Source organism: Salarias fasciatus, chromosome 1 (genome assembly GCF_902148845.1).
Source record: "Salarias fasciatus chromosome 1, fSalaFa1.1, whole genome shotgun sequence".
In the NCBI taxonomy this organism is placed as follows: Eukaryota; Metazoa; Chordata; class Actinopteri; order Blenniiformes; family Blenniidae; genus Salarias; species Salarias fasciatus.
The window spans coordinates 15,891,917-15,905,762 of record NC_043745.1 but is presented as its reverse complement, the minus strand read 5'-3'; the positions used below and the strand labels follow the sequence as shown (position 1 = coordinate 15,905,762).

At 41.6% G+C, this 13,846-nt stretch overlaps 2 protein-coding genes across 2 annotated transcripts; one reads left to right on the top strand and one right to left on the bottom strand.

The window, feature by feature from the left end:
- Positions 1–2,955: 2,955 nt before the first annotated feature.
- styx (serine/threonine/tyrosine interacting protein) lies at positions 2,956–8,306 on the top strand. The gene is made up of 11 exons (XM_030097963.1): positions 2,956–3,160; positions 3,467–3,499; positions 5,092–5,145; positions 5,257–5,354; positions 5,435–5,495; positions 5,621–5,657; positions 5,736–5,775; positions 6,520–6,570; positions 6,743–6,815; positions 7,457–7,550; positions 7,707–8,306. The coding sequence occupies exons 1-11, from the start codon at positions 3,101–3,103 to the stop codon at positions 7,778–7,780; spliced, it is 675 nt and encodes a 224-aa protein (XP_029953823.1). The 5' UTR covers positions 2,956–3,100; the 3' UTR covers positions 7,781–8,306.
- Positions 8,307–8,838: 532 nt separating this feature from the next.
- On the bottom strand, positions 8,839–13,230 carry gnpnat1 (glucosamine-phosphate N-acetyltransferase 1). Its single transcript, XM_030091497.1, has 6 exons — positions 13,109–13,230; positions 10,866–11,060; positions 10,577–10,639; positions 10,337–10,464; positions 9,979–10,040; positions 8,839–9,855 (listed from the first exon to the last, which is right to left on the bottom strand). Exons 2-6 carry the CDS (start codon positions 11,017–11,019, stop codon positions 9,708–9,710), a joined length of 555 nt encoding a protein of 184 aa, XP_029947357.1. The 5' UTR covers positions 11,020–11,060; positions 13,109–13,230; the 3' UTR covers positions 8,839–9,707.
- Between the last annotated feature and the right edge of the window lie 616 nt (positions 13,231–13,846).

Here is a 13,846-nt window from a genome sequence, read left to right as displayed (position 1 = left end):
TGAGGTGTGGACATGTTAAGGGCCTTGTCCAAGGGCCCAACTGGATTACCACACACCCTGACTGGGATTCGAACCCCCGACCTCCTCTTCCAAAGCCTGTATTGCTAACCACTATACTATCCAGCCACATAACCACATGCTCTGTCCCCCCTGCTGTTCTGCATAGGCCTGAACCCCCTCAGCCAGATCATTACCAAGAGCGGCTTTGGATACCGGTTCAAGAGCGGAACAACTGTCAGCCACCTCCTCTACATGGATGACATCAAACTGTATGCCAAGAATGAGCGTGACATCGACTCCCTGATTCACCTCAACAGGATATACAGTAATGACATCGGGATGTCATTCGGACTGGATAAGTGTGGACGAATGGTATCTAGAAGAGGGAAGGTGATCACAACTGAAGGAGTTGAATTACCTGAAGGGAATATAACAGATGTGCAGGACAGCTACAAGTACCTGGGGATCCCACAGGTGAATGGTAACCATGAGGAGGCAGCTCGAAAGTCAGCCACAGCCAGTGCCTACAGAGAGTAAGACAGGTCCTGAAGAGTCAGCTGAATGGCAAAAATAAGATCCAGGCCATAAACACCTACGCCCTACCAGTAATCAGATACCCTGCTGGCTTAATATCCTGGCCACTGGAAGAAATGTAAGCCACTGACATCAAGACAAGAAAGTTCCTTACAATGCATGGAGGGTTCCACCCTAAGTCCAGCATACTGAAGCTTTACACCAAGAGAAAGGAGGGAGGCCGAGGACTAGTGAGCGTCAGAGCCACTATCCATAAGGAAACCATGGCGGAAATCATGGCGGCACAAGAACAGGCCCTTAACACAAGATCAATAGAGGCTGGGATCTACCACACCAAACAAGACTCCAGGTGCAGACTGTGCAAAGAAGCCCCAGAGACAGTACAGCAGATCACAGCAGGGTGTAAGATGCTGGCAGGCAAGGCATACATGGAACGACACAACCAGGTAGCGGGAATCATGTACAGGAACATAGGTACCGAGTATGGACTGGAGGTCCCAGGGTCAAGATGGGAGACACCTCAAAAGGTGGTCGAGAACAACCGAGCCAAGATCCTGTGGGACTTCCAGATCCAGACTGACAAGCAGGTGATGGCCAACCAACCTGACATAGTGATGGTGGACGAACAGCAGAAGACAGCTGTGGTGATAGATGTAGCAATCCCAAGTGATGGCAACATCAGGAAAAAGGAGCACGAGAAGCTGGAGAAATACCAAGGGCTGAGGGAAGAGATAGAGAGAGTGTGGGGTGTGAAGGCAACAGTGATACCAGTAGTGATCGGGACACTGGGAGCAGTAACCCCCAAGCTGGGAGGATGGCTCCAGCAGATACCAGGAACAACATCTGAGATCTCTGTTCAAAAGAGCGCAATCCTAGGAACAGCTAAGATCCTGCACAGAACCCTCAAGCTCCCAGGCCTCTGGTAGAGGACCCGAGCTTGAAGGAGACAGACACAATACCGCCGGGGTGGCGAGAACACATATATATATTAGGGCTGTCACTTTAGTGCATTAATTAGATTAATTAATTACACCGCAAATTAGTGCACTAAAAAAATTAATCTAAGATTAATTATAGCACACTTGAGTGGCAGTTCAATGTGAATGGAATTGTTGTCTTATTTAGAGGCATGTTATACTTGTATTCATTTTAAATTGCTGTATTAAGTTGGTTTTAGTATTCATTTTGAATTTAGTTTGCTATAGTGGCTATTTGAGACTCAGCCTTATTTTATTTCAGAATTTTTTTATTTATATTTGTACTGCATTTTTGAATAGTGCACCAGGCCGAATTGGTTTGCTGGGATGTACTTAAACCTTTTCTTCTTTTGAATTTCTTTTATGAAACACACTGAAAGTGTTATTTAAGTTGCCTGATTGGGCTTAGAATTTATTTTGGACGAGACGTCCTGACTGAGCTTTCATTCATCATTAACAAAAATGTGGATTTCAAATCTTCTCTTCTCGGAGTTTTCAATTGATGAGTCATGCGCTACAATTTTGTAACGTCCCTGAATTTGAATTCTTCACTTGGGGACCTAAAGCAGATATGAGATTAAAATGTGATTAATTAGATTAATTAATTACAAATCCTGTAATTAATTAGATTAACTTTTTTGATCGCATGACAGCACTAATATATATATATACATATGTGTGTGTGTGTGTGTGTGTGTGTATTTATAAATGTGTGTGTGTGTGTGTGTGTGTGTGTGTGTGTGTGTGTGTGTGTGTGTGTGTGTATATATATATATATATATATATATATATATATATATATATATATATATATATATATATACATATATATATCAATGAGGCAAGTTATTCTCATTAAATTAACAGATCTGCAATTTTCCATCAGTTTATTATTGTTATATTGTTTATTATTGTTTATTATTATCAGTTTATTATTGTCACTGTGACTAATGACTAATTCCCCCAGGAGAGGGCCATGCTGTGAAGCTGTGGAGCCGTAGCTTTTCCAGAAATGTAACACTCCTGCTGTAGATATATAGATAGATAGATAGATAGATAGATAGATAGATAGATAGATAGATAGATAGGTACCTTTTATTATGACATATTAAGTAAAGACAAAAATATTGTTGGCTTTATGGTTGTGTTGTTTACTAAAAAAAAACATCTTCCCACTGTAATGCTCATACACAATATGAAGGGGATTTAAATTTGTAGCCAAAATTAACACACGTTATGCAAATTTTGCAACACAAGACAGATGGAATTATTTTCTTTGAAAAAGAATGTATGTCTGTATCAGTGTCGTCTTTTTGCTTTGTAATCAAAACTCAACTGTTTTTTTTTCTCCTCGCACTGTGCCGCGCGCTTCCTGAATCCACCGCGAGACGTCGCTCCTTCACTCCCCTCCACGCGACCGCCTGCCATCTGCCGCGGTGTCACGTGACACATCTGTCAGGGGACAGCATGGCGGACATGCATGTGGAGACTCAAAACAAATTGCAGCGATTGTCCAGCTAACCCCGCCGCGAGTTACCATCCAGACCGCGCGTCGAGCCGGGCCGCCGGCCTCCGAAGCAGCCAGCAGGATGGACGAGGAGCTCAAACTGCAGTTCCCGTCGCTGCCCGCGACCAAGGAGGACCTTCTGGTGAGGCTGAGTCCGAGCGGCTAACCCGAGCTAACCTCTCCTCCAGCCGCGCTGTCTGGCTGCAAACCACACGCTCATGGAGGAACTGTTCCTCCGTTAGGCCCTGTGGACACTGGTGTGCTAGACTTTTGATAGCATAACCCATTTCTCTGTGTGTCTGTGGATTTATTTCTACAGTCCAAGAACAGAGTAGCTTGTTAGCATTAGCCACGTATGTACACAAAGTTAACTGGCGTCCACTCCCCTGTGTGGATATGAGGAGAGCTCAGCCAGCCTCTCACCTCCATTTCACTTCTTCCCTTACAGGACTGGGCTTATCCGATGAGAAGAGACATGCAGGTGTGTGAAGCCGAACCCGTCTGTATTGTGGAGGATTTCTGTGTTCAAGCGGCTCCGTCTGCTTTCGCTCCAGACACGGTTCATATCTACAGACCTGCAGCTTGTCGGGTTATTGTTATCCCTCCTAGGATGAGCATTAAGTCGCTAAAAAATTGCACTTTTAAAGGCATAATATATATTTAGAATGTATTTCATTAAGGATAAACGAATTTTGTTCTTTAAAATAAAAAAAACAGGCAATTGATAACTGAAAACAAAGCTACTGTGTCTGTATATGTGTATGAAAGGGCTCAATGTTTGAATAAATAATTGATCATTCAGAATGATCTCATTCCACAAGCTAGGAGTTAACTGCTCATCTGTTCAGAAGGTTTAAGCTTTTATTAATTTCTGTTAGTATTCTACAGACGTGTGTATTTATGTGTAAATTCATTAATGATAAACAAGTCAGTATTTAACTGTAGTCTGAGCTGCATCCTGATGTTTACAAGTATTGTTTCAGCAAAAAGACAGATGTGATTAATCATAGATCGATTAGAGAACTGATTATTTTGTGAAATCACGTGGAATCAAATCTGTTTTTATCTTGGTTCCAGCAGTCGCCAACAAAGAAAATATGTCTGTTGGGATATTTTAAGGAAAGGTGCTCCTAGCTTTTTTTATTTAATTTTCAAAAACAATTGACTTGTTAAAATATTGTGGAAGTTAAAAAAAAAAAAAAGATTCAATGGAAATAGATCCAAAGTGTTAGCTTTTTAAATTTAACAGCCTCTATTAGCATTGTTCTGAAGAAACAAATTCTGATCTTTTCTCTAAGTCCAAACAAGGAGGCACACACACATTGCTGTTTCTGAATACTAGATTCTACTCATTCTTTAGTAGTTTTCACAATGCAGAATGTTAAGTCTCGACTGAGGCCTCCAATTGATATTATCTGACTATATTTATCATTTCATTACAGACATGGTTATTTCACCAACAGGGGAAATTTCTGCTTCACACCAAAATCTGTGACATTTTCACATTTTATAGAATTTATTGCTCATCTGAGAATTGTGCTTCACATCCCAATTGTTTATAAATGTCAAAGTGAATGTCTGCATTAGTGCTTTGTCCTTTTTGTCAAAAAAAAAAATGCATTTACCAACTGTACAGTTTGAGCAGTGTAACAGTAAACTGTGCTTAAGTGGAAATCTTGAGTGTTGTCAGCTGTGGGGATACCATGAGCGTTTGAAAGGCCACCCTGTTGTGTATTACCACAGTTCACCAGCTATTAATCTTTATCGTGAAAAAACACAAGGTGCTGATCCAAAATTTCAAAGATTATGTAACAATAAATATTATTAGTAATCATTAAAAGTGAGAAACAATTCCATATTATTCAAGAACTGTGTTTGCTGTGAGACTTTGACAGATAGTGTTGAAAAAGCACTGCTTCAGTTCCGTGTGCGTGTTCACGTACACACTTAAAGCAATGCTGCCTCCTCCTGAGAAAAGCCACACATTAAAGTGGAGAGGCTGTACAGATGGGAGGTGAGGAGTCGTTCCTGGCTGTGTTGTTAATGGTGCTGCTCTGCTCTGCTTCTGTCCAGGAGATCCTGCCGGGACTGTTTTTAGGTCCCTACTCTGCCGCAATGAAAAGCAAGGTAATTCTTACCAAAGGTCACCAGAACAACAATAATAAAATTTAAAAAAAAAAAACTTTTTACCTTCACTTTACTCATCACGCTGCTTTTTTCCTTTTTTTATCCCCCTAGCTGCCAATTCTTGAGAAACACGGCATAACGCACATCGTGTGCGTTCGCCAAGACATTGAAGCCAATTTTATCAAACCTAATTTCCCTCATACGTTTAGGTGAGTACAGAACGGGGTGTGAGCAGCGCGCTGCGCCGCACTGGCTGTTTGGACTCAACTCACTGACTGCTCTCTCGCAGATATCTTGTATTAGACATTGCTGACAATCCAGTGGAAAACATAATCCGCTTTTTTCCTATGGTGAGTCACAAAGTTCGCCTTTTACTTTTACATTTCTCCACATCTCAGCAGAGCTGTTCTGCATTTCACCCTCTGTGTACTGTTTGAAGTGCGACTCTTCCAACTTGACCTTTCCTTTTTGACAGACGAAAGAATTTATTGATAGCTGCTTAGCAACAGAAGGTAAGGATCTTCACAGATCTTTTATCACGGCCAGAAGGTGAAGTGGTTTACAGTCAGTCTCTCTTCTTTCTTTCTCAGGAAAGGTACTCGTTCATGGTAATGCAGGGATATCCAGAAGGTGAGACTTTTTTTTTTCAAATCAGTTATTATATCATCTTGCTTCATCCTGTTCATTTTATCTCCCTCAGTTGGTTAAAAGGAGTGAAAATATTACTTTCTAATTTTTTTTGATTGAATTCTGACACTGCAGAGGATCTGCAAATGTTTGGTAGATTTAATTAAACAAGACGGAGTCGGCTTTCTGAACGAGGCCCTGGAGCAGTTTCTCCACAGGGTTCACTGTGGCAGAGTGGAAAATGTCAGCTCACAGCTTCCTTTTTAAATCAAGGTGTCCAGGAGGAGTATTAAATGATTATTTGTGAGGTTAAATGAAGTTGGCATGTGGTAGACATTTAACACAACATCTGATACTTTAATGAGGTGCCTGTTTATTGTCTCTTTTTATTGCATTTATGATACTTTGTTTAAGCTAAGTTTTAAGGAGATTATCAGGTGTTAATTGTTTTGAGTTTTTGAACCAGCTTTGGAAATCTGTCACATCTGAAGCACAACGCGACAAAACAAACAGTAATTTCCCAAAGAATTGAAGCTGTTAACGACTCTGACATCCGCTGGACTTTTTAGTTTTTTTAAATTTGTTTTCCTACCAGAAAAATCCGGATTTGGTACAAATGAAGTGATTACATAGTAATCTGCACTCAAAAAAAATGCAGAGTTGACATCTGAGCAGATCGACCAGCGGAAACACCTGAAGCCTCCTGATGCCGATTACGTCCTCTCTTCACTTTCGTTTTTCTTCCAGTGCTGCCTTAGTGATTGCATACCTGATGGAAACATTTGGAATGAAATACAGGTGAGCTCTTCCTCTCTCAGCATCTGGAGTCACCACTGTTGTTCATGACCTGAGCCTGACAGCAGCACAAAATATTAGACAAATGGGTTTCTGTTGGTTGAAATGTTTAGAAAATATTTAGCAGTTTGCGAGGCAGAGCCAACACTCCCCCCTCCCCATGTTGCCTCTGCAGGGATGCATTCAGCCACGTCCAGGAGAGGAGGTTCTGCATCAACCCCAACGTGGGCTTCGTGCATCAGTTACAGGTAAAACTCACCAAGACTGAGCTGTATCAGTGACGTATGTGGACATTTACACTCTTTTCTGAACGCGAACACACAAACAACTTAATTACTCTGCAGATTATCTTCCTGTCTTTTAATAAGCACACAGCTTCTCTGCAGTCTATGGACCGCTCATAGGAAGACCCTCAGTATCATTCAGACTTCTGTTCCATCATCGAGATCTGCTGAGTCACCCTGGACATACGTGAGCTGTGCATTAGCTATGGCTGTCTCAGGATCGTCACAAGATTTTAGTGTTTGTAGTTATTTTTTTGCACTTGTTTGCTCTGTTTTGGGCACTTCTATTCAGATTTTATCTTGATCGTTGGCGTGAAACAGAATCACTCCCTTGAACAGACATGCAGCAGTGACCGTCATCACTTCATTAGGTTTAAACAGTAAGAGCGACACTCGCGTTGCAGCGTTTTCAAGCTTCATCAACTCATTCGTTGAATGTTTGAGAAGTAACTAACCAATAAAGAGGCAGGATGGGACCAAAAAGACCAGAACTTTACAAGTTGATGAACCCAGTAAATGGCCTGGAAGCTCTACGCTGCGCCGCTCATTTCATTACGGAGACATTACTGCTGCTGAGAGTGTTTCTTGTGGCGTTTGTCTCTCAGGAATATGAAGCAATCTACCTAGCCAAATTGACCATTAAGATGATGTCGCCGGTGCAGCTGGGCAGGTCGTTCTCCCTCCAAGCCGGGATGCCAGGTTGGTACCGCTTTTCTCGCTCGTGTTTTTCCTTCAGCATCAGTCTATCTTTCCTTCGTGTCCTGATAACACCTGACACTTTGATTAAAGCCCCTCCAGGAGGGGTTTTGTTGTGGTTTCATTAAGTTGCCCTTCTCATTTCTCGTTTTCCAACAGGAAGCCGCAAACGCACCCTGGAGGAAGACGAGGATTTCGGAGCAATGCAGGTCACGGCGGCGCAGAACGGATGAGCGCCGCCGCTGTCCAGCTGCGTGGCACAGTGCACTCGTTTTTTTTTTTTTTTTTTGTTACATTTTTAATGGGATTAAAAATGTAAATATTTGAACTGTTTTTGTAGGGGGGCGGGAGGGAGGCCACCCATGTCTGAGACATGGGCTACTGATGTGGGGGGTGGGGAGGGACCGGGGCAACGTTTGATAACTCCTTTTGTTTCTTTCTTGAGCTGTATGCACTGACGGGAGGTTTTTTGCAGTTTTATAGTATTTAAAGCATTTTTGCATTTGCAGCGGGACAGTATTGCAATAATGCACTTTCAATACTTGAATTTGTGTAGACGTGCAGACGAGAGGGGTCGTTGGCAAAAAAAAAAAAGGGAAAATAGCCAAGACGCCACACAGCGGAGGACACGAGAAGACGAATAGCTGTTGCCTTTATTTTGGATGTAATAGGAGTATGGACTAATATCAGGCTTAATGTGTTTTAGTATAAAAGAATGAATGAAAACTCACAGCTTAATAAAAACAAGTCCTAAGTTTGTCTCAGCTGTGTCTGTTTCGTCCTTGTGTGAATGTACTTTTTAGCAAGAAATAAAAATGGACCGGTAAACACTTAACTTAGACTTTAATGAAACGTTTTCAGAGCTAAATGCTAGGCGGAGAGGTTGGATCTCCATACAGGAGGTTCATCCTTGGACCGAAGCCACTGCAGTGAAGACTCATAGTAACTCATGCTGAAATGCAGCAGATTTGGCTCCGTGTTAAAAAAAACCTTTTATTGTAGCAGAATTGACACGTCACTTAAAACAGTCACAATTTTCTTTGAACCTTAAATGTCAATGCTTTATTGGAATAAGATTTTTAGCTATTTGAGAACCTTTTCCCCTTTCAAGTGCATTTATACATTCATTAAGACTCGATGTAGACGTGAGGGCTGAAAGCAGCAGCAAACTGAACTCCTTGGCATTTCGAGGACCACTTAAAAATCACCTTGTCTGAAGAGATTTAGCAGAAAACATTGATCAGCTGTGGCACATTTTCATCTGCTGTGCAAGTACAAACCAAACTAACACTAGAGATCATAGAATATTTTATTTTTACTATTAACATGTAGAAATAAATTACATTAAATATCTCCCCTGTTCTCCAAAATAACAATTATAAAAATTGGCTACAAAAGCTAATTTCCAGAAGGAATATTGTGAATCCCCACCACCTCATACAAAATGGTTTTATTTGAATCCCATCAACCAAACAAACGTTCGACTGAAAGGTCTCAACAGAGTTCCTTAGCACTGATTCACAAAGTCAGTTTTCATGCACGAGAAAAGTTACACGTAACAGTTCAGTTGTACTTCATGCTTTGCTCTCTTCAAAACTTCATTCCAGTTTTATCAATCAGCCCAACAGTACGAGAGCCAGAGACCTGCTGAGATTGGGGAATTGTACCGAGCACGAAAATAGAAAAATAAACCCGAACATCTGACACAAAGTAGTGTTTCAGGGCGTGGAAAGAACGACGGGCCGCTTTCTCTTTGGCAACACCTGTAAAACAAACACGAACCATAATCTCCCTGCTTTTATTGTGACCTTAAATCTGCCCCGCCTGTCTTGGATTATTTGGTGACGTACATGGGGAACAGAGTCGGTAAAGTCTTCCTTTAGAGTAGGTGACGTTTCCTTCTTGTGATGAATGGGAGAGTAATGGCAGAGTCCACCCTGGTGAGGTAGCCATAGTTACCAAAGGGGCGGGGCGGGTGACTTATGTTTACTCAAGTGTGCTGAAATCAGAGTGAGTGTTCAGGGACACTGTCACAGCCGCTGGCAGCATTCCCGGCTCGTAATGCTCTTCGTTGCAAGTGCTGATGTCTCGTAAGCGTAAAAAAAAACAAAAAAAAACCATGGTCCGTACCCACATCGAAACCGCGTTTGAAGCTGATCTTCAGTCAAAGAATCGACACTGCATGTACTTCTCGTCCGAGGCCGCGTAGCCAAACTTTTCGTAGAAGGCCACATTTTTGGGTGAACATTCCAGCGTGATTTTATAGCAGTTTAGTTTTTTGCTGAGAAGAGTGAGAGTGGACAGTAACCTGCAGGGCAGAAGAAAAGATGGACAGAGACTTGAAAACACACGGGCAGCACAAATCTCATCACACTTCCTGAGAAAAGTCTCTGGTTCAGTCTGAGGCTGAAACACTGCAGTGTCTACTCACAGTTTCCCCAGCTGCTTCCCTCTGTGCATGTCACTGACGACGACGTCCTCCACCCTGCCTCTCTGCAATGACACACACACACACACACACACACACACACACACACACACACACACACACACACACACACACACACACACACACACACACACACACACACACACACACACACACACACACACAAGCTCTTCAGCTCACTCGGTTTCAACATTTATACAAATACAGTGTCGAAAAAAAGACAGTGTAACTTCTGTCTGTGGCAGCGAGCTGGATTAATATTTATCAGTCTTTTTTTATGGCATTGGTGCAAAGGTAAGATGAGAAGCAATAGCTGCATCCACGGTTAAACCTTGGTTACCTTGGCACAGGAGTGGATGAATTTATGCTCCGTGATCAGAGTGGCTGTGGCCACAACCTGTCCAATAGTTGTATCCTCCACCACCACCACGAAGTAGTCCCCAGTCCTCTTCATGTGCTCGAAATTCTCTGGAAGGCACCAGGAGATGGAATGAGTCATGAAATACTTTTTTTTTTTTTCTTAATTCCTGTGAGCAATTAAAATGATTCAGTCGTGAAAGCTGTATGACGTGTAGCTTACTGGCAAACTGCTCTGCTGTGACGTCCCCCGTATGGGTGAGCTGAGATAAAACCTTGAATAATCCTAGATGATCAAAAAAAATAGAGATGATTAAACCCACATTTTTGGAACAGTTTACTGCCTCAGTACTTTCAATGTGCTTTAAATGACCCAACACACACACACCTTCACACACTTGATCATGACAACTGAAAGGCTCACACACACTCGAACACATAAACAGTGGTTTTACCCGTCATTTTATTCAAGAGAGCATAAATCCGGGAGTGGAACACGTGACCCAACTCACCTCTGTTGAAATCTGCGGTGCACAGCGGCCTGAGCACCAGGCCGTCTCCGGGGCTGCTGGGGGAGATGGGGGGAGAGAAAGACGCAGCGTTGGAGGTCCAGTCCAGGTCCTGAAGCAGAGACGGCTCAAAAAGAGGAGACTCATCCAGCAGCATTCTGCGATCTCTGAGCACGAAGAGAGGTCAAGAAACGAATCCTGAAAGTACAACAGGCGGCCTGTAAATACGACCGGCCCGGACCTGGGATGTGTTTGTTCAGAGGCGAAGAACTTTGATCGGACGATGACGGCTTCAGCTGGTGAAGCACTTCAGTGCTTTCAATACAGATGCAATAAATGCCAATGAAAGAGTCGCGGTGACAACAAAAACATTCATTCATCTATCTCCTCGACTACTTAGTTCTGTTCAGTGGCGCTGAAGCCGATGGCTGAGGACAGAGTAAACCCTGGACAGCTCGCCAATAAAACACTCACAATAACCATAAAACAACTAAGCTTTTACCTAATGTAACCTCATAGGTGACCAGTTCACAGCAACCTTACCAGGTACTGATGCAACTAATGCAGAATTATCTTTAAAAAAAAAAAAAAAAAATCGTATATGATCTTGCCAGCAGTTTTGGCCAAATATTTATACTGAATACTTTTGTTTGTTGTTGATGATCTTGTGTTGCCTGTTTGAGGACAAGATTCTAAATTCATCTCGTACACCAGAGGTGAGTAACTGGTTTTCCCAAAGGACCACAAGAAAATTTACCATTAATATTCAGGGCCGAGACATAAGTTTTGTTCAATGAGAATTATTCCTTGATTTAAAAAAAAAACAAAGCTGGTAAATGTGATTTTTATGAGCTACTCCTGTGTCATTTTTTCTCAGTCTTTGTTGGAAATTATGATTAATTTTTTTCCCTAAATTTTGAGCTCAATAAATAAGTAAATAAGAACTATATTTTCTCATTAATTGTCTTATTCTCCTCCACTGGGAAACGTCAATTTTGTGAGGTAACAATCATTAGCTCTGCTAGCCACGACAAACAGTGTAATAATGGCCAACAACATTGAAAAATGTGACCATCTTAGTTGTAATAAAGCCAATAATAACTGTAATTTTCATTTGACTGAGGATTTCCTAGTGGCACCCTGAGGGCTGGTATAGGCCAAGAGCTAAAAGAACTAAAGGGCCACATATGGCCCCTATATCTGATGTAACAGATGAGTAAAGTGTTCATTTCTGTTTGTTAGTCGTTTCCCTTGCTGCCATTTTATCACATGAAGTGACCTTTTTTTTCTGGTTTCAACAAAATTTTGAAGGCGATTTCAATTTTTCTGAATTTATTCATTAATTTATGATGAATGAATGAATGAATGAATAAATTCAGATAGTGCAAAGAAAACTCATACTTTATAGCAAAGCTATATGGGTGTCCACATAGGTCCAGTGCACCCAGAAATTCATGATTATTCTGTTTTAATGCCTTTCACGCTTTTGATATTAGGTTATCAAAACACAGATGGGGAGAAAATAGAAAGAATAATTAATGACAGATCCTAAAAATTTTCCCCCATGTAGGCAAGTCCTTTTAATAACTTTAAAACCACTCAAGTAAAAGAAACTACTTTTTTTTTACATTAATAATGTTGAATGTATTTTACAAATTTCCACGAGGGCCATTAGAAAGGGTTAAAAGTTCAAACCACATAAGCATTTCAGGGTTTGACAAGCCGGTAGGCATGTGGATGATCACACACCTACAAGAGGAATTATAATATGCAATGAAGTAATATTGTTAAGGACTGACCGTCTATCCAGGACAGGGCGCTGGGTGTGTAACATGAGATGAAGGTCCGTCCCACCTCAGTCTATTCACAGAGCAAGGCCAGCCGGCATCTTTATTTTTAGTGTCTTTAACTCATTTTGAGTCCAGTCTCAGCAATAATAAAGACATGAGCGATCAGCATGCGTCTTCAATCTCTTTCTCATGGAAACAAAACACAGCTACAGTACAGTCTACTTCCTGCTCAGTAATAAGTGTTTGGGTTAATCGCCACATTCAGGGAAACAGAGGGATACATCCCAGCAAAAAACAGACTACCTCAGAGGTATGACACCTTCTTCGAGATTTAGCACAAATAAATAGCAACACATGTCCACAATCATACTGTACTAGCTTTAAACACCCAGTGGGACATGACAATGTAACGTGGAGCTGTCACGAGCTAAGCTGGTATCTACAATAAATACTTACCGGTTAAAAAAAATACAGCTACAATCCCACAGCGAGATAAAAGCGACTCTTCTCCTAGTTTCCACCGGGATGAATGAGCATCGCTACAGAGAGAACACACCGCGAGTTTTCCACCGCCTCTCTTCCGCCTGGCGCGAGCCCCCGTGGATGACGTGGCACTGCACGACGTAACTGGCGCAGTGCAGTGACGTCAGCGGGACCAGCGTGGCGACATGTAAACAAAACATCTTGGAAAAGAAAACAAAACAAAACAAAAGAAAAGAAATTAGTTTTTTCAAAAGAATTTACAGTTGTTCAGCGTACAGCTGTATTCTGATGTACTGTTTTCTATTCGATTGGTTACTCTGTTCAATTGAAAGAAAAAAAAAAAACTTGAATGTTGTGAGCCAGTCTGCACGTCCGCCTCAGTAGGTAAAGTGAAGCCTGATATCCCTGGGATCGGAGGTGTTCGGGGTCTGGGCACCGCTCCCCAGATGAGCGGTTGAAGATGAACAGATATATGAGGTGAAACGATCCATTCGTCAATCTTCAGACATTTTCAGCATTGTGAAAAGCACGCGCAGAAGCCAGAGGCCTAAGTTGTTTATCTTTTTCTGTTCATTTTAGTTTTAGAAAAAAGCAAGCAGGAGATACAAAGCAGTTTGTTAAAAAGCTGTAGAAGCTGTTTATTGAGTGTTTTGTATTAACATATTTTACAAAAACTAGATTTACAGAAATTATCCATAACTGAACCATTTT